Genomic DNA, 25,089 nt, shown 5'->3' on the forward strand with positions numbered 1-25,089 from the left:
CTGAATGAAAGTCACTTTTTTGTGGACTTCAAAAATACATAATTGGAGTAATCAGTCTTCTTCACAGCACACTCATGATTGGTCCATATGGGTCCTCTTTTGTGTGTCTATTTTTTCTCCATCTTTCCCCTAGGAACACCAACAAACTACAACGTTGACACTAACTTGCATCTGCCTATGTGCTCTCCCACCATACCTTCTCCCCCTCTCCAAACTAACGACTATCTTGAATGCTGTGTACATCATTCCTTTGCTTTTTTCTTTAATTGTTGTATCAAATATATAAGTATGCTAATAAAGATATCATTTCATTTTAGTTGTTTTGAACTTTACAAAAGGATATAATACTAGATGTTTGTGTTATTGTGGGACTTGATTTTTTAAAAAATTTTGTTTATTACAAAAATGAACTGTAGTTCACTCATTTTCAGTGCTGTATAATATTCCATTGTGTGGTTAACACAGTGAAAGCCACTTTCTGGGTTACTTCATTTAATATCCAAAATAACCCTGAAAATGGCTGTTTAATATTCATACTTACTTTTATTTTTTTGATAATTTCTTATTTTTATTTTTTTAATCTGTAGTCTTTTATTCCTCACTCCCCTCCCACCCTTTCCCCCAAGTGCCCAAAGACCGTTGTATCATTCTTATGCCTTTGCATCCTCATAGCTTAGCTCCCACTTATAAGTGAGAACATACGACGTTTGGCTTTCCATTCCTGAGTTACTTCACTTAGAATAATAGTCTCCAATTCCATCCAGGTGGTTGTGAAAGCCATTTTTTTCTTTTTTATGACTAAGTAGTATTCCATGGTGTGTGTGTATATATATATAATATATATATATATATCCACTCATTGATTGAGGGGCATTTGAGCTGGTTCCATATTTTTGCAATTGCAAATTGTAAAGTAAGTGGATTAAGAGCATGGGGTAAGGACTAGGGCTTTAGTTTCAGCTGTACCACTTTCTAGGCAAGTTACTTAACCTGTTAAGATTGAGGCTTTAACCTAAAAGCTTTAGTTTCTTCTTCAGTAAAATGCAGATTAAAAAAGTACCTGCCTTAGGGGATTAAGGTGATTACCCTCTGTGCACTACCTGAAGCACTAAATCATGTGAGTTACATTAAATTTTATTACAAAGTGAAGCAACTGAAGCATGAGTAGGTTAAGGAGCTTGCTGGAAATCACACAGCTGATAATGGCAAACCAGAGCTTGAATCCATCTCTGCACAACTACAAGATCATTCTCTTTCCTCACGAAGGGGAGAGTTTTCCAGAAATAGTGTGGCATTGTGAAAACTAGTGTGGAGCAATTACTGGCATTGTGGATAATTAACTCCTTTGCCGTAAATATTACAGTAAAATCTGTGACAGTTTATTGGGAATTATAGGCTTCTACGTGTACTATTGTTTACATGTTTTTTTCTAAAAAAAAAGAAGAATGCTTGTTTAAAATATATACCCAAAGGAATATAAATCATGCTGCTATAAAGACACATGCACGCGTATATTTATTGCGGCACTACTCACAATAGCAAAGACTTGGAACCAAGCCAAATGTCCAACAATGATAGACTGGATTAAGAAAATGTGGCACATATACACCATGGAATACTATGCAGCCATAAAAAATGATGAGTTCATGTCCCTTGTAGGGACATAGATGAAACTGGAAACCATCATTCTCATCAAACTATTGCAAGGACAAAAAACCAAACACCGCATGTTCTCACTCATAGGTGGGAATTGAACAATGAGAACACATGGACACAGGAAGGGGAACATCACACTCCGGGGACTGTTGTGGGGTGGGGGCAGGGGGGAGGGACAGCATTAGGAGATATACCTAATGCTAAATGACGAGTTAATGGGTGCAGCACACCAACATGGCACATGGATACATATGTAACAAACCTGCACATTGTGCACATGTACCCTAAAACTTGAAGTATAATAAAGAAAAAAAAAGTTTAATATGTACCATGGAGGCAAACATATTCAATAAGAGAATTATCTGTCTCTTGTATTAAAATTCCAGGCCAAAATTTTTGCTATATAGCTAAAGCATGGTCAAAGATAATAAACCTATTTTTAATATACTGAGACAAAAATGATTGTAAAACATCTGTGCCATGGTTTGATTTCATATGACACAAATTGATTACATTTCTTCTTAAATCTACAAGTCATTTGAAACAAAACATATGCCCAACATTAATTTGTCAATGTCTCATATCATGAACTCAATCTAAAGAAAGCGACATATAATTTTTCAAATTTTGAATCCTTTGATCTATGACATTATTAACTAGGTTTTGTATTCTATAGGCAATTAATTGTTTGAATGCTTAATAAATATCTCTCACTTTTACAAAAAATATATATATATATAATTCACTGTCTCTCCCCCACAAGAAAGAAGCAATGCTCTCTTGCTTCATTGCCTTCAATATAGGCCGTAAGTACTAAACATTTCTTTTTGGAGCAGTTTATGAGAGAAGAATGTTTCCAAATTTATGAGGCTCTCATGCATTTTGAGAAGAGATTTTCATATTCCACATATTTCCTTCTTTGGATCTTTCTATTTAGGGATCAGTTTAAAAATACAATTCCTCTATCTGAAGCAGAAGGGTTGTGAACCATGAGTTCCACATCTCTTGAGACTTTCAGTCACTTTAAAGGGAAATACGGAGAAAATGAAAGGAAATAAAAAGAAATACAGTTTATTTTTGGTTTAGAACGTACCATGATTCCATGATAAGATACAAACTGGTGACACTGGAAGAAAATTTATCATTTACCAAAACTTAAGGGGCATATTTCCCATTTAGAAAAATAAATAGGTCATGCATGGTGGCTCATGCCTGTAATACCAGCACTTTGGGAGGCTAAGGAGGGCAGATCACTTGAGCCCAGGAGTTCAAGACCAGCCTGGGCAACATGACAAAAAAAAACCCTTCTTTACAAAAAAATACAATAATTAACTGGGTGTGGTGGCATGGGCCTGTGGTTCCAGATACTTGGGAGGCTAATGTGGGAGGATTGCTTGAGCCTGGGTGGTCCAGGCTGCAGTGAGTCATGACTGTGCCAGTGCACTCCAGCCTGAGCAACAGAGTGAGACTTTGTTTAAAAAAAAGAAGAAAATAAAAATAAATAGTTGCTTGTTGGAGTTGTATCCTTAAAATGGGCATCCTTGATGTATTATTTGGCTTCTTTCATTGCCTTATTGACCAGATATCTCTTTTTAAAAAATGATTGGTGTGCAATTTTGCTACATTTTCAGGAAGAATATATGATAACTTTGAAAGTTCAAGTTGCACATTTAGGACCCAAGAATAATTCTCCACATCCCTGAGAAACAAATGATTCAGTATTGGTTTATGATTACTTGTCATAAACCATTAAAGATCTTCAGAAATTAATCTAACTGAAGGTCAACACATTCTTCTTTAAGATGTCTTCCCTTTCCTATTTAAAAAGACCATCACTGTTGACTAGGGAACAGGAGGAGGTAGATTACATGACATCTGTGTCTATTTTCCACTTTGACTTCTTCACCTGCCCTGCCTTGGAGATACCTGGAAAAACTTGACTATCTACTCAGCAACACATCTGCAGTCCAGGACACCTGGCCTCTATGTGAACCTCACGTCAATCTTGAGGTTATTGGGTTATACCGAACTAAAGATAATCGTGTTGTATAGGGAGGCTAAGGCCACCATCCTGTCAGTTAGGAGAGAAAGAAGCTGTTCTCAGAAAATGGGGACTCAGAAGCTAAACGCCAGGCTGGTAGGAATCTTATCATCATGAGGTCTTGTTCTCTTGAAATAATTTAGAGCCATGTTTTTCAAATCACATTCCGTAGAGGCCCAGGTTAAGGCAGCACTTCATGGACCATTATGGGTAAATGGAAGGATGAAGCAGGTGAAAAGCAGTTGGGAGGTTGAGTTCTCAGTCTCTAGATTTCACTCATAACCCTTTTCAACAAGCAGAGCTCTGTCTTCACCTACTTTATAGATTAGGATCTACTGCAGATATTTTTAAGGTAATCTGATGAAAAAGTTGAATTTATTTACCAGAGCTCCTTTTAGAAAAAGTACTGTAAGTTGCTAGATAAACAATACTTAGAAAAGTCATTTAGGAAGGGTTGGAGTAGAAGTGAGGTCTTCAAGAGCAGAATGGAAACAAAAATATATGGCCAGTAAACTCTCATCTCAGGAAGGTAAGTTCGGATAACTTCAAACCTTTTATTTTCCTGAGAAGAATAGGCAGATTTGAAGGCAGAGTTGAACTACCCAGAAGAGGGGACAGGCCGTAGATGGTGTGGGAGGAAGGGCAGACAGAGACAATCTCTAATTCACAACACCACCAAAGGGACTTGGAAGATCTGTCAAATGGGATTTTATAAAGTTGCATGCAGTAAGGTGTGCAATGTAAAACCCTCCTTTGCTATCTAATCCTCCTGACCCCCAGTATTATTTAGTAAAACTTGCACAATAATGCTTGGAGGTTTTACTGAGAATAGATTCTTTTTGGAGAAGCCAAGAGGCACTGAGGTTTCTAAACTGATGGTGTAGAGAAAAAACAGAGACTACACACATTTCATTTGCTGATTCGCCAGGAGTCCCACGACTCAATAGCAGGTGATACTCACTGCTAAGATTTATTACAGGAAAGGATACAGAGTAACAGGAAAAATATATGCAACAGTGGAGTCTAGAGAGGTCCAGCACAGGCTTTAATACCTTTCTTGTCCAAGATCACACAGGTGTGCTCTTTTTCTAGCAGTGAACTGTTAGGAAATGTGTGGATTTTCTCTGCTCAGGGAAGCCCAAATAAGTCTCAGGGATCCATGCTTTTGGAAGGGTAAGGGGGTGGGGTGCTAGTTAACATAGGCATATCCAGCTGTGCAACCATCCTTGGCCACCCAAAATCAGGACCCCAACAATGAAACCAGGTCCACATGATTAACCTTGGTGTTTGTGCAAAGCAAACTGACAAACCAGTTCAGCATGGTCCATTGCTCCAGGTGAATATAACAAAATCATCAGTCACTAACATAAAGAACCTTCTGAGGGCCACATTCCCAGGAGTTAATCAAGGGTCACTCATGGTTCCCTTGAAGACATAGGAGGGAGCCACCAGACTTGCTGTGTTAACTCTTTCCTCCCAATATGTAGGGGAGAACCAAATCTGGCTAGAATTTGAAAAAAGGATTTCACTGCCACAAAATCACTTATGTGGTAGAGGTTAAAGATGGCTTTGCCATCTGGAGGCCGATCACAGGTGAATTAAGAAAGCCTTCCTGTTGTGGGCCTCTGGTTGAAGGTAAGTGAGCGATATTATATCTTTTAAGTCAAAGTGTCTAATTTCATGTCACATGCAGTATTTATTTTGCAAGCGTTTAGTAAATTCTTGCTTAAAAGTTTGAGCCTCACCTCCACTCTACTATAAGAAACTTTAAGAAATCAAGGGTACCTTTATTCCAACAATTATATTGAGTACCTGTTGTACCATTTGCTAGATACTGTTCTGAGTGTTGGGGATAATTTTTTGGTTGTTTGTTTTTGAGACGGAGTCTTGTTCTGTCACCCAGGCTGGAGTGCAGTGGTGCGATCTCGGCTCACCACAAGCTCCACCTCCCAGGTTCATGCCATTCTCCTGCCTCAGCCTCCCGAGTAGCTGGGGCTACAGGTGCCCACCACCACGCCCGGCTAATTTTTTGTATTTTTAGTAGAGACGGGGTTTCACTCTGTTAGCCAGTATGGTCTCAATCTCCTGACCCCTTGATCTGCCCACCTCGGCCTCCCAAAGTGCTGGGATTAGAGGCATGAGCCACTGCGCCCGGCTGTGTTGGGGATAAATTGATGAAAAGATAGACAGATGTCTGTTCCTATGAAGCTTATAGCTCTTGTGGTGGGGAAGTCAGAAAAAATGTGATTTGAGGAAGCAATCAACCACTGAGTTGGGGCAAAGTCATGAAAGAAGGTTGGTGTCCTGCATGGAAGCCTAGAAAAAAGAAATCCAAAGAAAATAAATGTATCAATATCTCTGGACTGTTTCATTAAACATTTTGGGAGTTGCCTTCTTAGCTAGGGTTACCAACCATTCCCAGTTTGCCTGGGACTGCGGTTTCCAGGATGCAAGACTTTCAGTGTTAAAACTGGACAGTTGATCCCAGTTTTCTAGTCTATTTCTAGTGCATGACCATTGTACCTCTCCTCTGAAAACTATTCTGTCCACCATATGGGTAGGTGCTGGCAGCTGTTTGTACTGTGTTACCCTGCCCACCTAACTACATTTGAGATTAGGGTGGAATCTTGACCCACTACTGGCCGATTTGTTTGTATTGAGAAATTGAACTGAAAACAAGCAGCTCAGAATCTAGTTGCATAGCTCTATAGTGAAATTTCACACACTTCTCTCATTGAGGTCTCTAAAACAAAGACAATTTTTGATTTTTGGAAGCTGTTTATCTTTTAATTATCCGAGGCATCCCGATCTCTTAAGGAGTTCTCTCCATCTGACATTCTTGCTTAAAACTAATTTAAATGGATTTTTTTTGTTATCAGAAATTTGACTAAGCCAAATGTCCAGGTGTATTTCTAAATTTCTAAGTCAAGACAAACAGCTCTGGTTCTTTATTTAGAAATGTTCCTAGAATATTCCTTAAGCTTAATGGAAATCTCTCTGGAATAGCTAGCTCCCTGGTTAGAGTACTGTATTTTTATATTCAGTGGACCTGTCAACTCAATTTCTTTCCTTTCTCACTCCCTGCCTTCCTTCACTCCTTTTTTTTTTTTTTTTTTACAGGGTCTCACTCTGTCACGCAGCTAGAGTGCAGTGGCCTGATCACGGCTCACTGCAGCCTCGACCTCCCTGGGCTTCCAAGTGGCAGGGACTACAGGTGCACACCACTTGGCTGATTTTTGTATTTTTTTTGTAGAGATGGGGTTTCACCATGTTGCCCAGGCTGGTCTTGAACTCCTGGGCTTCAGCAATCCACCCTCCTTGGCCTCCTAAAGTGCCGGGATTAGAGGCATGAGCCACCAAGCCTGGCTTCATCCAGTGTATTTCTAATTGCAGATAAATAAATTTGCATTCTGGTTCACTTCGGTAATTTTTTGTATTTGAGACAAAGCGTTTCACTATGCTGTCCAGATTAGTCTCAAGCTCCTGGGCTCAAGTAATGCTATTGCCTAAGCCGCTGGAGTAGGTGGGACTACAGGTATGCCACCACGACCAGCTGTTATCATTTTTTTCTAAAAAATAGCACATTTGAAAGTGTATGGATTTTGTTAGAACTCAGTTCCGACACATAACCCTACCCTCTTTCCAATGAACATGTTAGTTGCATATGGTAGGTGTTCAGTTAGAGCTTGCCTATGAATACTTGAAAGTTCCAGAAGTCATTCTTCAATTGATTTGTTGCAAATTCTGCTGCCTTTCCTAATCCTTCTCATTTGACCATCATTAGTAACTGCATTTTAAGTTTCTTGGAGACGTTTCCTGACTTTGGAACTACCATCGGGCGTACTTGGCTATCCCAAGATGTGGTCTTTTCTGTTTCAGCTCTGGTTATTTTATTTCACAAGCCTCAAGCTTTTCAGACTTACCAGTAGGCCATACCTAAACTAGCCTGTGTATCTTAGTAACCTTCCCACTTCCACTGTTGCTCAAGTAAAACCATGCTGTTACATTCATCAGCTTGTCCATTAATTCCTCTTTTCCTGCGACTTTTTCACCAAACTGAACATATGCCAACTTCTTTCCAGGCCACTTCATTGCTCCTGGAGTTTGTGCATCATTATCACCCGAGTGGCCTTCTTAAGTAAAAAACCAGATCCTGGGCTACCCTACAGCTGGACCTTTGCAATCAGACCAACTAGGCACGTTTCAGAAAGCTGCGGTTTTAAAAGGCTCTCCAGTTGATTCTGATACATTATTGACCTGTTTATTTCCATCAGCAGGGCTGAGCCTGAGCCCTTAAGATGCATTTTAGCATCTTCCCCCAACTCTCCAAGACTTTCCATTCCTTCTCACTTTGGAAACCTAGAATCTCTGGGAACCTCAACTTTTTTTCCTGACCATTGTTTTCTTCGTCACAAACATATGGACACCTACTAGGTGCTAGGTACTGCAGTTACAATGCAATTTGCATTAGACACTGCCTATCCTCCCATTACCTGAAAAAAAAAAAAAAAAAAAAAAAAAAACACTGCTACTCAGGATTAAGCATGTATTTATTTTAGTTCAGTTAAAACAAACATAGTTTCATTGAAACGGTGTAGCACTCTTTGCCAACAAGCCATACTAGAATTGTTGGCCTCTAACAGTACAGTGGGGATATTTACACTATATACACCAAGTTAATACACCCAGGTTCTCAAAGGTCTTCCATTACACTAGATCACATTTTATTTCATTACACTAGATCACATTTTGATTACTGCATTTTGAAAATTTATTCCTTATTTAAATTTTAAATAAGAGATCTGAATTTGCACCAAGATTTCATGAAAAAAATTGATGCTGTTTATTGCAAATACAATTTAAACAAGTTTTTTTTTAGTGTTTGTATACAATTTGCCAATTTTTCAATATTCAATTTTCTGTACAGGTACTTTTGGGACAATTCTTATAGTTACATAATGTGAATTCATCAAAATGCAGTTAAGAAACTTACAGGAATATATACACTTGAACCCAAGACCCAAACCTGACATTATATACAACCTATTTACAAATACATATGGACAGACAATATATGTACATAGATTATCATAAATATTGAAAAATAGGTTAGCTTTAATGGATTAATGTTGTTCTATAAATAACATTACAGTTATAATTGAAACATCCACGGAAGACAGTAATGCAAAATGAGGTGACAAGACAGTGGTTTTAATACTGAAGACTGCTCATTAATGGGAATTCATTGTTTAGGAACCTCAAGGCAGACAAGATAGCTCCAAGAGAATCATGCATTGGAATTTTCCCTAGGCAGTTGATTTTGAACCTCAAATAGCCAGAGAATTGGAGGAGCTTCCTCACATTAATTTACTGTAGAGAAAAGAATTTTTTTTCCATTCCTTCCTGGTTGCCACAGTATCTTCTCACATAGAAAAAAAAAACAGTCTGTAGAAACAACTCTTGGTATTCCCTGGCAGGTCTTAGATACAAAGTCAGCAACTCTTTCCAGGAGCTCATGCAAATTTGCCAATTCTTGGTCTCAACTAGAGGTGAGGTTCTGCATTCGAATGGAGTGCCTAAAGCCCAATTAAATGAAAGCAGTGCTGTAGAATCTGTCTTCTCACTGCCTTTCTATTTCTAGATGGTCCCCAATTATTTTATCTTCATAGAAACAGACAAAAATGGACCAATGGTTTCACCCAATGTAGCACTACAAGACGTCTTCCAGTTCCGTAAGGGTCTTTAATTACACATGTATCTTGTTTGTAAATTTAGTCACATATAATACAAGAATGCGTAACAAAAACCATGTCTGCCACATTTCTGGCCCTTGCCCCAAACAACATTTTTAGTTCAAAGGCAAACCTTAGAGCCAGATGACCAACTGACAATTCCATTATTTGCTTCCCTCAACCACTTAAATGGAATTATGTATATTAGATTTTAGACATTATGCCTGATGAGCAAAGTACCACATTATTTAATAATATATTCACCATACACTGTGACGTACGATAAATGTGCTCTTAAAGCCAAGTTTCCAAGTAATTATTTTCCCTTCTAACCGGGATTGAAATGGAAGGGTTGACATGCAGTTGGACCAAAATGACTACTAACACTCAGTTTGCACTGTTTTCCCTAGCTAACCATTTGTTGGATGTAAACAAGTAATTCTACGTTGTACAAGAATGAGATGACAGTCCAGTGCAAATGAGTTTTTATAAAGCTTACTGCATGAGAAACCCAGTGGCCTACACAAAGAGAACTTATATCATACCAAACATAGGTGTAACCTGTGAATTAGACCTCTACTGTAGACAAAACATGAACACAACTAAGCCATACATTGTCAAGTAATGCACACTTCCAGTAGGTGAGCATTTTGAAAAAGTGTACTCTCTGGACATAATAATTTTGGCCTATTGCCATCAAATGCCCATTTTCCACTGCTGGAAGCAATGTCAAAAAAGGGCTGGCCCAAAAAAAAAAGACCCAGAGCTGTCAATACAACACTGGAGACAGATGCAACTGAATAAACCCTGTTTTACCCAATTGCACTATTTGGTACCTCAAAATTAGTTATTTTATTTCCCATAGAAATATCTGCATTATTTTCCATTCTAATAAGTTGAAGACACAAACATTTCAGTCTGAATGAACCAAATTGTTTGGGGACAGAGAAGAAAAGTGATGAACAGAGTTCATCTGATTTGGTATAACAATAATCAATCAATCATCTTTTAAGTAATGGTGACGTTTAAATGGAAAAAACTATGCTCCTAATTCATGGTACAATTTTTCATTACATCATTTTCTCTAAAAATTATTTTGGGTAAAAAAGTATTTGGCTTATTATGCCTACAAAAAGGCAAATCATTATACTAATATTCATTTTTAAATACCAATGACATTATTTTACGGAATTTATTGATAACTGCTTCTGAATAAAGTTCAAAAAAAGCAATTTCTTAAAAGTAAAAGAGTGCTTCTGAGGTCTTTAAGTATTTTTGGTACAAAAAATAATAGTGTTTTTGTCAATGGTTATTCAATACTTTGCTGTAAATTAAAAAGAATTGTTTCTCACATCGAATGGTTCCATTAGGCACATTCAAGTAAAATCATAAAATATCCAAGTTAAACAATGACACAGCCAAGCATGTGGCTTGATAAAAGTTAAGAGTTCGTCCATTCTCTGGAATGGAATAAAATTGTCACTTCCCTTAACCCGAGACTCGTGGTTTTGTTGTTCATATCCATTTCTAACATACAGATAAGTTTCTTTAAAAAAAAAAAAAAAACAGTTCACTTATTCTGCACTCAGAAGAACCAGCGAGGAATCTGCACTTCAAAAGGAAGTGAAACTGAAAACAGGTGAAATTTCATAGTAGTTGAGTTTAACTCAACACTGGCATCAGATGGACTGAGTTTGAGTTTGAGTGGTGCCAATTAATGGCCACCTCCAGGTGCATTGTGTACCCAATCCAAAACAATCAAGGCCATGCTTCCAGTCATCACCAGTACGCCACTTAACAGGAAGAACAAAGCCTGCAAAGAGCATAGAGAAAATTGATCAGCAAGTAATAAAACATATATGCTAAACATTTCTTTTTCTACTTTTTGAAATGTGCTTTAATTACTAAAGTCTATCTACTATATCATGTTCGATAGAATATTTAACTTGCTAAATATAAACTCCTAAGTGATCAGTATGTTATCTGCAGTACAAAATAACTACCTCTGAGGCCTTCTGAACTTTTTCACTTTTTCATTCCCTTGTCTCAAGTGAAAAGGGAATTTTCTTGCTAAACAAACTGCTTCATATAGAACTGGACTGGATTTTTTTGCAATTTTTTAGAGCTAAAGTAGTCACAAAATCAAACCCAAATCATCCTAAAATGCAGCAAAAGTCAAAGCCAGAGGTCTTTCCAGGAAATACTAAGTTAATTCCTAAATCCTACCCTTCAATACTGCCACTATGTAATTTAGAGTAAAACAAGTTGACAGTTGTTGGTTTATAAACAATTCTAGTACTTTAATCAGAGCAGAATGAAGGTGGAAAATAATGACTAAAAAGCAGTCTTTTTCCTAAATATCACCACCAGGATTCTGGTACTAGGAACCACATCATTTGTAGTTAGCACATCATTCTCTGTCACCAACTGGTACTACACTTTAGAGTAGATACATAATAGTAAACACTATGAAAAGATGGCCTCCCTGAGAGCTTCACTCTGAAGATGGTCAGTCTCATTCAACTAAACAGCCCTTCCTTCTCTTTCATATATTCAATGCCCATTTAAGTGCCTGTCACACAGTAGGCAGTCCAATGAAAACTGGTTGAACAAATGTTGAAAGCTAAGTATCTGACACTAGTCTTCATCCCTATTCCTATCTCCAAAGTATCTAATAACTTTATTGCAATTAACTTAAATGTTTATTAGATGGCAAACTATCTTTCCCCCTCCCTCTGCAATCTTCCATCTGTGAAGTAGACCATTACAGAAATGTTTACTGGAAACTTAAAAGTGAAACCACAACAAATAACAGCTACGAGAATAAAATTAAAATCAGTTGGGGAAATTTATGATATTATTACTGTTTCTATGGTCATAATCTTTCACTCACCCCAATCTTTTGTACAGATTTCATAGGTTCTTTCTTCACCAACTTGATATAGAAGGCAGAAGGAAGAATAAAAATCAACATAGAAGCTGCAGATGCACCTGTAAAAGAACATTTATGTTTCTTGAGGATTCAATGAACCACTCGTCATTCATTCTTTAAATCTTAAAATCCCTGATGTTTGAATCAACTTGGATACTTTCTACAACTTACCAATAAAACCAAAGATATCCCTAATAGTTGGGACAAAGATGACAAGTAAATTGGTAAATGCCAAGATAGACACTGTAATGAGACTATGACGCCACCAACTGAAATCTTTTGATGCACACAGCAAGTGAGTTACAGAACTCCGGATCTGCAAAAAAAATAAATAAAATGTATTTTAAAAATAGCAGCAATATAAAATTTAAAAATCCAGCTTCAATGAATGAAAAGAATGCCCAAGTAAAAAGCAATCTATCCAAAATAGTAACAATTTCTAAATAAAACTGTGCCTCTTTCTCTGCTGTTTCCTGAACATCTGAACACTTAAAGATCATTTTATATCTTATGGTGAAAAAAATGTCCCCAGGATATTTTGAAAATATACACTGTATTTTTAAAAAGCCCCCTCAAAACCACCACCAACTTTGTATTGTTCTACTGGTGTTTCCCTTCTTCCAGAAGATGAAAATCTCACAAATTTTCACATGTTTAAAAACTCCTTCCTGCTGAAAGCAGAGCAAGTGATTACTTACTGGGAAAATAACTACTGGTACTGTCAGGGTCACAGCCATTAACACAGCCAGACGGACAATGAGAAGAAGAATATCAGCTCCCAAGATAGAAGAGTAGGTATGAAGCAATTCTGACTCAACATGTTCTACAGGGAAAGACCAAAAAAACTTTGAGTGGCTGTTTTCATTGGAGACCAAGTAGAAAATTTAACAGCAAAATGTGCACCAGTTATTTAGCTACTCACAAAACGACTATAAACTAAGAGGCTAATAAGATTTGTTTGGAATTATGGTTAATGCAATTAAAGTAACATTGAAGGAAAATTTTTCTAAATACCACATAGAGATTTAGCCACATGACTCCCATTAAAAACAACAGGAGTTAAGCAGCTAAATCTCCTGGCTTGGCTTCCAATTCGTGTTTGTGTTATACAGTCTGAAGGTGATGGGAGAGGAGACAGGCAAGATGAACTCAGAGGCTGGCATATCATACAAATATCCCATCATATGATTAATGATATTTTCAAACCTGGATTCTAGAAATTACTGATTAAATACACTACAGAAAATTCTAAGCTCTAAATTTAATTTCTCATCACAAATATGAAATATATTAAAACAGACTATTTTTAAAGTGATGGAACTATACATAGAAAACTAGCAGCTTCATTTCAATAAGCGGTTTTTTGTTTTTTTGGTAAAGGAGGCATTATTTACCGTAAAATGTTAGGTATCCAAAGAGGGCAGCAAGCAGATACATGAGAAACATAGCAAAAAATGAAATCTTGGACACATTCATCATTCTTCTACGGCTGCGTCTATGTAATTCAAAAGAAAATTCAAATATATATTTCAGCAGCAGTTACCGTTGTCTAATATTTTCTCAAATTTATATAAAAATGAAATACTCACTCTTTCAGTTCTTCATAGATGGGAAGAACAGCAGGATGACAGACAAATGAAAAGATCAGAATTGGCACAGCATAGACAGTCTGAAACAAAATGTAAAAATCTACTTAATCTGATGTAACGAACTCATGCTGTCACATTTCTGCAGCATATATTTTACGTAAACAATCTTAGAATCAAAGCCTAAGTTTCCTTTGTGTAATTAGCTTCCATTCTTCTAATCTGTTCATGAAGTATGATCAATATCCTCACTTCTGAATGTGTCAATTATTAGCACCATATGATTATCTCAATTCTCAATCTATTTTCAGACGTAAACCAAAACCTTCTTCACAGTCCTCAATAATTAGCTAATCATATGTTTTCTAAAAAGCACCTATTATCCTCCTCCCTTTACCCTGGGAGTGAATAGCTTCCCTCTTTTCTTCCCTAAACTCTTCTTTTGAGAAAATAAGCATATTTAGTTACCTGTGAGTTGAAAATAAAATAGTGAGGTCTGCAAGAGTCATTTTCAGTCACGTTATGTGACAAATCAGGTACAAGAGCTGTTGGCTGTGTTAAGGTGGTGTTTATTGTTTCATTAATTATCAAAGCGGCTTCCACAGGACACGGAACCTGAAATTTCTTGCAAATGACCTAAAAATATATTATTTTGCATGTGTTAAACTAAGTGACATGGCAGGGCTTATAAAAAATTTTTTCTAAAAAAAATCATACCCACCACAATCAGAAAGAACACCATACACAACAAGGAAAGGCCACTGGTATATCCCAAATATCCTATAAGGGGGGGTGGCAGGAATCAGTATTAGTTTAATGAAACAGATTTAAGGCAAATATCTTTTTCCCACTGAATAACTCAATTCTGCTGGGAAGACTTCAGGCACTAAAGTATGGGTACAGTACTAAATTTCTACTTCTTAAGATACTAAAATATAGAATTATTTAAATATACTTGTCATAACCCAAGCTAATAAAAACTATCATTTGCATTATTTCTTACAAAGCACAACATATACTGTCAATTAAATATTTTGGCTCCTAAATTTTGCATGCTGTAAGTCCCAAAGATATACCTTTCTAGGGCTTTTTCATTCTGATTAATTTCTTTTCAGAGAAAGCCCAACTAACTGGTGAGAGGCTCATTTCAGTTCTCTTTAGAGATGAGTTTGCTCACCTAAATTTCTAAACAGCGACAAAGGAAGAATGACCACCAGTGACACCAACAGAACCAAATAGTTCCCGTTCAGATACCACAATCTAAAGAAAACAGAAACAAGGTCAAAACAGTCACAAATATCCTCAGAAGAATATACACATCTTCTAACGGAACTCATTTTATAGAAATACCATGAAAACAAACACACAAAAAAGACATGTTTGGAAAAAGTTTCCCTTGTTCAAGATAGGAATAACTTTTTAACTTAGTGTGCTAGATGAATATTTACTCAGGTTATAAGTTGGGTATAAAACAGTGTAACTTTTGTCCCACTACTTGCTCTGGGAAGGCTGCCAGCTGATTCATAACACAAAATGCTTCTCAAAGACTTGATACTAATGCAGGGAACAAAGCTGCTTTGTTAAGCCAGTAATCTTATCTTTAAGCACTTTCAGAAAAATTGTACACCAACTTTGGTACAGCTTTAGCATGTAATTTTTAATGCTGGAAACTAAAAAATTTTAAAACAAGTTTTTTTCCAGATGTGTTAGCAAATATTATTAAATATTTCAATGAGGAAACGTTTTCATAAAATGCACAGGCAAACTGCCTCCCCACCATAAAAATTACAAAATTCAGTCCCCCAAACCAGGACTTATTCCAGGTTATCATAGTGTGTTGTGACATCTTGACCCACCTTTAACTCCAAAGACAGCCAATAATATCCCTTTTGAACTTTAGAAAACATTATGTATGTCCTCTAAGCCTTTTTCTTTTTAGGTAAATCATGAATTGCACTCTCTTCTAAATCACTATTTTCAAATTCTAATTGCCTGATGAATTCTGTTCACTTCAGCAGTAAGTACTCTGCAGAACACTAACACTTAAAGATCAGCTTAAAAAATTAAATTTCTAAAGCCACATCTGAGATAATGGCACTTCTCTATTTTGACGTAATGAGCTGCACGTAGGGTGGGAAGTAAATTATCCTTCCCCACGTTTACTTTAGATAAATACCTGTGAGTTCACTGGGATGAGTAACTTTGCTAGAAGAAAATGTTTTCTATAGCATGCCCAAACATTTTCTGGCACATGTTGAGTATCCCTTATTCAAAATGCTTGGGACTGAAGTGTTTTGGACTTTGGAGTATCTGCATATACATATTTGAAGTATCTTGGAGATGGGACTGAAGTCTAAACACAAAATTCACTTGTGTTTCCTATACACCTTCTTAAACCCATAGCCTAAAGGTGATTTTATACAGTATTTTAATTAATTTTGCACACCTGTCACGAGATCAGGTGTGGATTTTCCACTTGTAGCATCATGTTGGCACTCAAAAAGTTTTGGATTTCAGATTAGGGATGTCCAACCTGTATTTTGCATTGAACAGATTAAGTCTTAAGAATTCCAAACTTATAAAAATAAGACACATTAATTTTTAATGTAATTCAAAGCTTCAGTCCTCACTTAGGATACATATTAAAAACAGCTATAACTTCTTTAAGTATGAAGATAAAGACAGAAGGCAAGTTCTAGAAAACCTGTTTTAGAAATTAAGATATCCAAAATTGTAGGGCTAGCTACTATCTTTTGGCCTTTCCTTCTCCAAAGTTCGAACCAGTTTACGGGGATGGGGAGCCTTCTTGGTCAGTCTCAAAAGGAACATTTATGGATAATTAACTAATAATCATTTTGTATACAACTTTGATAAAAATATATCTAACCACTTTTGACTGTAATTGTTTCTTATGAGTAACCTTACTTAGCACCTACCCAGTTTTATCTTCAATGTTCGTTAATGCCTGGATCACCAAAGGCAACTCATATTTCACTATGAAGAGGTAGCTTGACATAGCTGGAGAAAAACAAAATTATACTATTACAAGTGCAAAACGCGGCACGTGACACTAAAATGCATGTGTCACCACTCTGTGCTACATAATGAGCATAAAGTCTACCCAAATAATCTTTTGAAAAATTCTTACCTCCAATGTTCTGCATTGTAATTGATCCAGATGCTGCAAGCTTTCCAATTAATCCAAATGCCTTATATCCCAATTGTTCATATAATAAAGACCCTACAATTTGAAGACAGAAGCATGAAGCCAAGGATTTTAAAAGAGAAATAAAATCACGATAGGTATACATTGTTTTAGAAAAATCAAGAATGCTATCATACCTCCTTCATTGGCAGTCTTCAAAAGGAGATGAACAGAATACAGGGAAAATATTGACACAAATGTCAAGAGAATTCTGATGAGAGAAGGAAAAGGCACAGGGTTATAAATAAGCATGTCTATATTTAAAGACAACTCTTTCTGGTTGTTTAAATAACATTATGTGTGCAACTTGTCCTATTTGTGTCAAAATGCCCTGAAGAACTGGCATTTCCTCTCCTACTAACTGGAGTGTCAACACTGTCTCTTGCCTGGCAGTAAAAACTTGCATCATTTCTCAGGTGATAGTTCTACAGCATTGGTTAGGAACAAGGATGTCTACCCACTGAGCCAAACATAGCATGAGACACTGGAAAGCTCAACTTCTCAGTGGTGGAGTTTGAAACTTGTATTTTGATTCTGGCACAATAATGAGCTGTATGCTTGCCACCTTTCTGCATTTCAATAGTTCCCTTTATCTGTAAGACATTAGTAATATCCGCCACTAAACCCAGCCCACAAGGTTCTTGTGAAATTCAACTGAGACAAGTTCAGGAAAGGTTTTAAGACCACATGGACCGTATACACAAAAACAGGAATAAGAGGCCAGGTGCAGTGCCTCATGCCTGTAATCCCAGCACTCTAGGAGGCTGGAGCAGGATGACTGCTTGAGGCCAGGAGTTCGAGATCAGCTTGGACAACATAACATAGGGAAGCCCCATCTCTACCGAAGGAAAAACAAAAAGCCAGCTGTGGTGAGACCTATAGTCTCAGCTACTTAGGCTGAGGTGGGGGGATCACTTGAGCCCAGCAGTTTGCCACTGCACTCAGCCTGGAGGACAAAATGAAATACTAAAAAAAAAAAAAAAAAAAAAGAAAAGAATGGTAAGGGGGAAATGACACTAACATGATACTAACATTTTAAGAGGCACTACAAGCTTTACTAACAACTGGGCACAAATCAGAGAACTAACCATTGTGATGACATACTACATTGCACCCCATGGCAAGGAATACAGGCCCAGTATTGTCACAGTTACACAATGTCTGTGCTAGAACAAGTAGGCTATCAGCTTGACTGTCTCTAAGCCTTTCCTCCCTTGACCACTTGGATTGAGCAACAGAAAAAAAATAAATAAGGTAACAGAGTGACTAAAGGGACCCTAATGTCACCTAATTTTCCTTTAGGGTAAGGGTTCTCCCTCATTCCAGCTTTACTTTCCTTCCACCTAGGAGAGCCCAGAGATACAGACTAATTTTTTAAAGAAATTAAATAACAAAACAGGGAAACTCATAGAAAACCCTGCAAAGGAGAAGAGTTGCATGTTTTTTGATTCCATATGAACAAACTGCACACAGTACCATGCAAGGTGCTGACAAAGAAACTGATGTCTATTAGTTAAACAGTGGCTTTACACTACCATTCTAAATGCCAGAAGTTTTACAGGGCCTACTCTGAGGTGACACTATCAACCTCACTTCTAACTGGAGAAAAGATATTGGTTTAATTAAAAACAAACCAAATTAAGTCCTTCCATGTCTTACACTGAAATGACGAGGGATAAATAGACTTTATAACCTTTGAGGTCACTTTCAACCTTCAGATTGATTCTACTTATAAAGGTTAGCTACAGAGTTGTTGAAGTGGACCGTGGCAGCCATGTGGTTTTTGGCCCATTTTCCTCTATACCTCTAAATATAAAGTAAATACTGATGAATAAAATCACACTTTAGCAATCTTAATATTATTTAGCCATTAAGTAAAATGGTAAATCAATGACATAAAGCACCTAAAGTATAATTCCAAGAGTACAAGGGTTACATCAGAATTTGACCTTCACTTATGAAACAGAGGTGCCATTTAGCATCATTTAAATTCTTACTTAAACTACACTGGCTGCACTCTAAAACTGCCTCCAGTTTTTATACCAAGTGCTAACAAGGATTTCAAATATTCAACAGTGATGCCATTCAGGTTCTCCACTAAAAACTCCTGAGATTCTAGGATTCTACGTAAATCGCTGGTCCTTCACCTTAGTAAGAGTTTTCTCAAAAAAGCCTCAACTTAATTGAAGCAAGCCAGAGTGAATCCTAGCGTCTAGTACTAAAAGCCAGGCTTAACCTCAGTGTGGAATTTCACAAAGCAGAGATTTGCAAAGGTCTGCTTTTCTTTTCATGAACATTCTATCGTGCTGGAGAAAATAACCTGAGTAGAAGGCACCAGTCAGCTAAGTAAAACACATCTGTTACAAAGGGACAATTCCATGCTATATACGTATGGTTTCCTTATCTGTACAACGAATGTATTAAGTTACACAATCCCCCACAGAAAATGCCTTAGCCAGGGGTCCACGGGTACTTAAGGGCTATGACACAAACATCACTGAAAAATACATGCTTAAGATTGCATGTATTTTTGTTTTGTGCTTTTTCCCTGGAAATAAGATCCACATTTTCCCATCATATTCTCCAAGAGTCAGTGACGCAAAAACGGCTAAGAACCACTGCTCTGAAGTCTTCTGTACCTCCAAGAGTCTATCCACGTATTTATGCTGGAAAACACAGGAGTAATTAAGTCTAACTGTGCAACTGTGGGGGGAATCATTTAAAAACAAGTACTTACTAAAATATTCATTTTTTGCCACAACATGTGGCAATCGAACAGGTCTGACAAAAGCAAACATTAAAAAAACACGTATGGATTGCTTTTCAGGGTCCAGAAAATTATGACTCTCTCATCTTAAAACAAACATGTTCCAGGCTGGGTAAATACCACCACACCTTGTATGTTTAGAGAAATTTTCTTTTCCTTATTCACGTAAGGGGCCACAGGTCCTTAAGAACTGTGTCGATTTACCAAAATGATTTGGAGCTTACTATGATTTTCAGCTTCTGATTTGCCAAAACAAAATTTATACCTACCCTGGATTTAGCCATAGTTCTTTTTCAATATCTACCATCTGTTACAATTTTGTTTTAACTATTCCCACTGACTTAGAAGACTTCTGGCTTAATTTGTCAGTTTTAAGGACTGCTGTAGTTTTTTCTAGTTGGCTTTCTTGATATTGTGCCGTATGTAGTAGAATAAAGAGATTTTTGGGGTTTCTCATACTTTTAATTTTAAGCAAGTAACTTTTGAGTCAGCTACTGCAACTGTAAATTCAGTTTCTGGAGCCAAAATATGTTTTACCATAGTAACTGCCCTGTATGGCAGACTCACTACTTACACATACTTACATAAAAAGAGCAATTCCAGTATTAGCCATGGCATAAGAAAGCCCAAGGATTCCACTGCCCACAATCGCATTGCTCAGATTAAATACTGACATTCCAAAGGAAGTAGTACCTGGATGCTACATAGAGGGAAAACGATAACCAAACATATAACAATAATTAAATGGAGAAAACCAGCTTTGGGCAAGTTAGATTTGAATTCTAAAAGTAAAACTATTCTTTTACTCCATAAAGCCACTGACAGACAAATTACTATTTTTAACTTACAAATTCTGTTTCATACTTCTTCTTCCCCAAATTCGATTCAAGCAAAAAGTTCTGGTTTTCAGGATCTACATCTGCATAATGGCTGCAAAAGATATAGACATATATAATTGTAAACTGGACTGAAATATCTATCATTACACACAGGACTGCTTTAACATAAAATACCCTCCAACAGCATAGTTCTGATACAACACCTTTACTTAAATGTATAAATATCAACTAGGAGTTGACTTTCACACGAGCTATCTTGTCATTACAACAAGATAATCGGATACTCTTTCAGAGATTACGCACCTTCTCTAAATGCTATAGCAAATTAAAGCAATGGAAGCAGACTCCTCGGTAACTCCCGGAACCCAACCCATGCAAGCCGTTTTTTCAAAAGTGTCACAACTTCTCCCACCTTTTCAGAGCAGCTTGCTTGGTGGGGTAGGAGTAGTTGAAGTCGCTGTTGGAACTGTAGCTGCTGCTGTCTTCATCCGGGGAAATATTGAACCTTCCCATTTCGGCCTTCTTCATGCTAAGCACTGGGAGGAATCGGGTGCAGCTAGTAGCGCTGGGCTCCTTTTGTCCTTGGCGATGGGTGCACCGGCCCGCGAGTCGGCCTGCGAAAGTAGAGGCGGCGCGTCAGGACCGCAGCGCCCGCCCGCCGCGGTCACGTGACGCCGCCGGGGGGCGCAGCGCGGCTGATTCATCCTAGGCCAGGCGAGTGGAAAAGTACCAGCCGCGCGCGAGGGGCGGGGGCGCGCCGAGGGGCGGAAAAGTACAGACGGCGGAGCCGCGGAGAACAAAGATGATCCCACCGCTGTGCTGCGGCCGTCGAGGCCCCCTACTCCGGCAGATTTCAGTATTTCACCCTCTCTATTGTCCCTCGTCGGAGTGGAGGGGGCGAGGGAGGTTCTGCTTTGCTTTTTCCCAGTCGCTCCAAACGTGCACAGGTACTCAGGGCACATATCCAGCCCGACCCTGGCTCGTGTGCATGCAACCTAGGCGCACGGCTTTCCATTTCTAGCATTTGGAACAGCAATGCTGCGTAATCTGTCCTTTACTGCCCGGAGTCCCCACACGGGGAAATGCCTCTGCCGCAGACAGCCTTCCCCAGAAGGAGGCGGAAAGGGCCGACACTACTCCTCTCGAGGGGGGCGAACGCCCTGGCCCCGGGAGCTGGGGATTTGTTTACACACGCGCGCCAGTGCCCTCAAGCACACCCGTCCACAGGCAGCTGGCCCGCGAATGCTACGCCCGCCCAGCCCCTCCTATGTCCGGAAAGAAAACTGATGCAATATCGATCGTCGATTGTCAAATGTTCCCAACTCGTCTCCCCAAATCTTGGCCTCTCGTGTAATATATGCCCAAGCCCACCTCCGCCGCCCCCAGATTCCTGGTTCCCTGGACTTAATTTTTTTTTTTATTAAAAGCAAATCAGTCACAAGACTTGCCGCAGCAGAGCCGCGGGCCGGGCTAGCTCCCCTCCCCCTAATGGGAAGATGCGGCTCCGCACCGGGCAGGCACGCGGCCCCCGCCCAGCGCCCGCTCTCCTGCCCACGTCGCGGGCGCGATACCCGCGCAGCGGGCCAGGATGGAAGGCTGGCCAGGCCAACCGACAACGCCCGCCTCGAAAGGAAACGGACCCCGCGGCCGCCTTCCCGCGCGGCCCCTCCCGGAAGCCCCTCCCCCACTCTCGCCCGGGCCCTGCGCCCTCCCCACAGACGCCCTCCCCACAGACGCCCCCTGCACGCGTTACCTCGGTGGTCTCTGTTCTCACGCAGACGTCTTCAGTGGGTTTCTCTCAGTCAAATACAAATCAGAAAAGACAAAAAATTTCCCCAAATCCAACAACAGACAGGAAAAATAATTTTAATAAAAAAGGAAAAGGCAAATTGCCGCCCCAATCCTCCGGCGTCCGCCGTGTCAAGGGAAAGGCGCGAGTGTGCGGTAACGCGTGGTCGGTTTACTGCTAGCAGTACTGGAAAGGCGTCCTAAGGCGGCGGCGTCGCGAGGCTCTGGAGCAGCCCGGCGAGCGGCGGGTTATAGCAGCACCCCGGGGACGCGTCAGTGGGCGGGGCCGCGGCCGCCCAGGCGCCTTCTCTTTGTGTATCAACACCACCTGGGCCCCGCCTCCGACCCTCCCAGACCGAGGCCCCGCCTCCCTGCCCCTCCCTCTGCGGCCCGCGCCCGTGGCCCAGCCCCGCCCGCGGGCGCCCCCAAGACTCTCCCGCAAAGCCCAAGCCCACTCTCTCCAGCTTTCTAGATAGTCTGGAAAGACTCCCAGATGCTTCCCCTGTCTATCCTTTTCAACCCGGGTTGGTCCTCAACACATGCGGTTGTCTTTGAGGAGCCATCTCCTTAAAATTTTCTCCTGTCCGAGTCACCAGCAGTCCTTGCTTTCGGGGGACACATCAAGGCTTTTGGGGGACACCACCCTCCCACCAAACACTTTCTTGATTGTTATTTTTGTGATTTACAGTGAGGTTTTGTCTCACAAACTTGGGCCAAGGCAGCAACGTTGTCCTGATGGTTTGTTGTTCTTTTCCACCTAGACCTGCTTTCTCACTCTTCAAAACTAGCCGGAGGTCGGCGATCAGCTTTTCGGGATGTGCTTTTTGTAGGGCCATGGAAAACCGGACCAGCGGAAAGGCTACCTTTTGGCCAGCAAGCCAGACCCCTTAGAAAGAGGCCCCAGTGGGGAGCCTGGCGCTCCTAAGGTCGTTTAGGGAGTCCCCAGTTTTCCACTCGCTGACACGTTGCTTCTATTATCCCACCACCGCCGCCCCCGGCAAAGGCACTGCCTTGTCTGAATGCGGGTCTGAGGCGCTTTCTGCGGAGCCTGGTCCTTTCCCTTCAATGGTGATGTGGTCTTGCTGAGCCAGGCAACTAGGGGGCCCCTTCGCTGTGGAAAAATTGGTGCTGCGGGAAAGGCAAGACTCACTCCCTTGCTGGAAACAAAGACCCCTTAGGAGAGAGAAATGTTCTTGGAATGAATGAACAAACAAGTTTGACCTACTGCTCTCTTCCTTTTGGGGACTTGGGAAGAATTGGGCAGGGCACAGAGGAAAGGGTTGGGTGTGATCACAGTTTTTGTTTTCAATGTTTTACTGAGGAAAGCTGTACAACTGCCTATTTCCGCCGCACGTGAGGCTTCGGGTGCCCTCGTCTGCACCAGTGTTTATGATTGACAAGCGAGGTCCCGATTTCGCCCATCACACTCCTGTGTTCCCTACCCCAAACCTTCTACTCTGTTCAGGCCAGTCTTAAATAATAGCCATTCTTGCTTTGGTGTCCAACCTCCTCTCATCCCCTTAAATGCCGCTATCATGCAAGGCTTAGTCTTTGAGCCTCAGGAAAGCGCCCCGCATGCCTTAATCCCTCCCTACTCAGCCCTCTTTTTGCAGGTACTATTTTCTAAAACAATATGGTGACGGACTTTTAAAAACCCGTGCTGTCATGCACTCAAAATCGTTCTAGACTATTTGTAGGATCATCTGCCCAAAGAGATTGTGAACTCCCCAGGGGCAGGTTTGGAATTTGACACACAATTAGGGCTGAAAAAACTATCTTCCTTCCACATACATTCCCCAGTAAAATCAATCAACTCTTCTTTTCACAACAATCTTGGTGGTGGTAGGGTAGAGAGGAGTCCCAGGAAGTTTCTTTATATCAGGTTTCAACTGATAACAATCAAAAGGTCTTAAACCACTTTTTCATTCCAGATGAATCTCTGGTCATTTCCTCTGCCCGGTTAAAGCTGCTAAGGAGGCCCTCAGGGTTCGTAGTTATGGGTGGCAAGTGGCACTATAAGTAAATCTCATGTCTTTTGGACTTTTTGGTGGTTTGTACTGCAACACATATTTAGGAGAAGCACAATACCTGTACAGCCGAGGGCAAAGTGGGGGGCAGGGGCCGGGGGGGGGGGCTGCAATATTGATCTAGTCTCTGTATGATCAGAACTTGAACAGTAAATGACAAAAAAAGAAGGGTGGGGGGTGAAACTTCCATGTTTTTATTGCCAGTTTGATTTGTCTTTTCGAGGGCCAAACTGAGGCACGCCTGCTAACTCCATCAGGCTTCCAACTGAGGCCTGATGTGCTCTGAGCAATTGCTGTTATGCTTTGGGCTCGAATGCATTGGAAACAGTGTCCTCATTCAATTTCTGGGAAACGATATTGCCAAATACCTATTGGTCAGTGCACTATAATTTTGTTTGATTTCTAAGCTAATGTTCTAGAAGAGCAGCATTTTTTAAACTTTCAGAATGGGACCAAGTGGTGGATAGTAATGAATTCAGTGGATTACTACTAGCTTTCTATTTTCTTCAATGAAGT

The 25,089-nt window shown here is 39.7% G+C and overlaps 1 protein-coding gene and 1 long non-coding RNA gene across 3 annotated transcripts; one reads left to right on the top strand and one right to left on the bottom strand.

The window, feature by feature from the left end:
- Positions 1-8,229: 8,229 nt before the first annotated feature.
- SLC38A2 (solute carrier family 38 member 2) lies at positions 8,230-22,866 on the bottom strand. 2 transcript variants are annotated; one of them, XM_003252253.4, is made up of 16 exons: positions 22,512-22,866; positions 21,171-21,372; positions 20,768-20,849; positions 20,504-20,619; positions 17,290-17,363; positions 17,096-17,188; positions 16,884-16,965; positions 15,125-15,207; positions 14,669-14,727; positions 14,416-14,583; positions 13,951-14,030; positions 13,756-13,856; positions 13,060-13,184; positions 12,533-12,677; positions 12,323-12,420; positions 8,230-11,242 (listed from the first exon to the last, which is right to left on the bottom strand). In XM_003252253.4, the coding sequence occupies exons 2-16, from the start codon at positions 21,284-21,286 to the stop codon at positions 11,144-11,146; spliced, it is 1,521 nt and encodes a 506-aa protein (XP_003252301.1). In that variant the 5' UTR covers positions 21,287-21,372; positions 22,512-22,866; the 3' UTR covers positions 8,230-11,143. The 2 variants fall into 2 exon arrangements, with proteins under 2 accessions (XP_003252301.1, XP_003252302.1); XM_003252254.4 differs by lacking the exon at positions 20,504-20,619 and having other exon boundaries at positions 8,517-11,242; positions 22,512-22,824.
- Positions 21,381-23,770, top strand: LOC105740522. Its single transcript, XR_001116566.2, has 2 exons — positions 21,381-21,614; positions 23,308-23,770. It is a non-coding gene; the product is annotated as an uncharacterized LOC105740522 (long non-coding RNA).
- The last annotated feature ends 1,319 nt before the right edge of the window (positions 23,771-25,089 follow it).

This window comes from Nomascus leucogenys, chromosome 11, assembly GCF_006542625.1.
Source record: "Nomascus leucogenys isolate Asia chromosome 11, Asia_NLE_v1, whole genome shotgun sequence".
Classification (NCBI taxonomy): Eukaryota; Metazoa; Chordata; class Mammalia; order Primates; family Hylobatidae; genus Nomascus; species Nomascus leucogenys.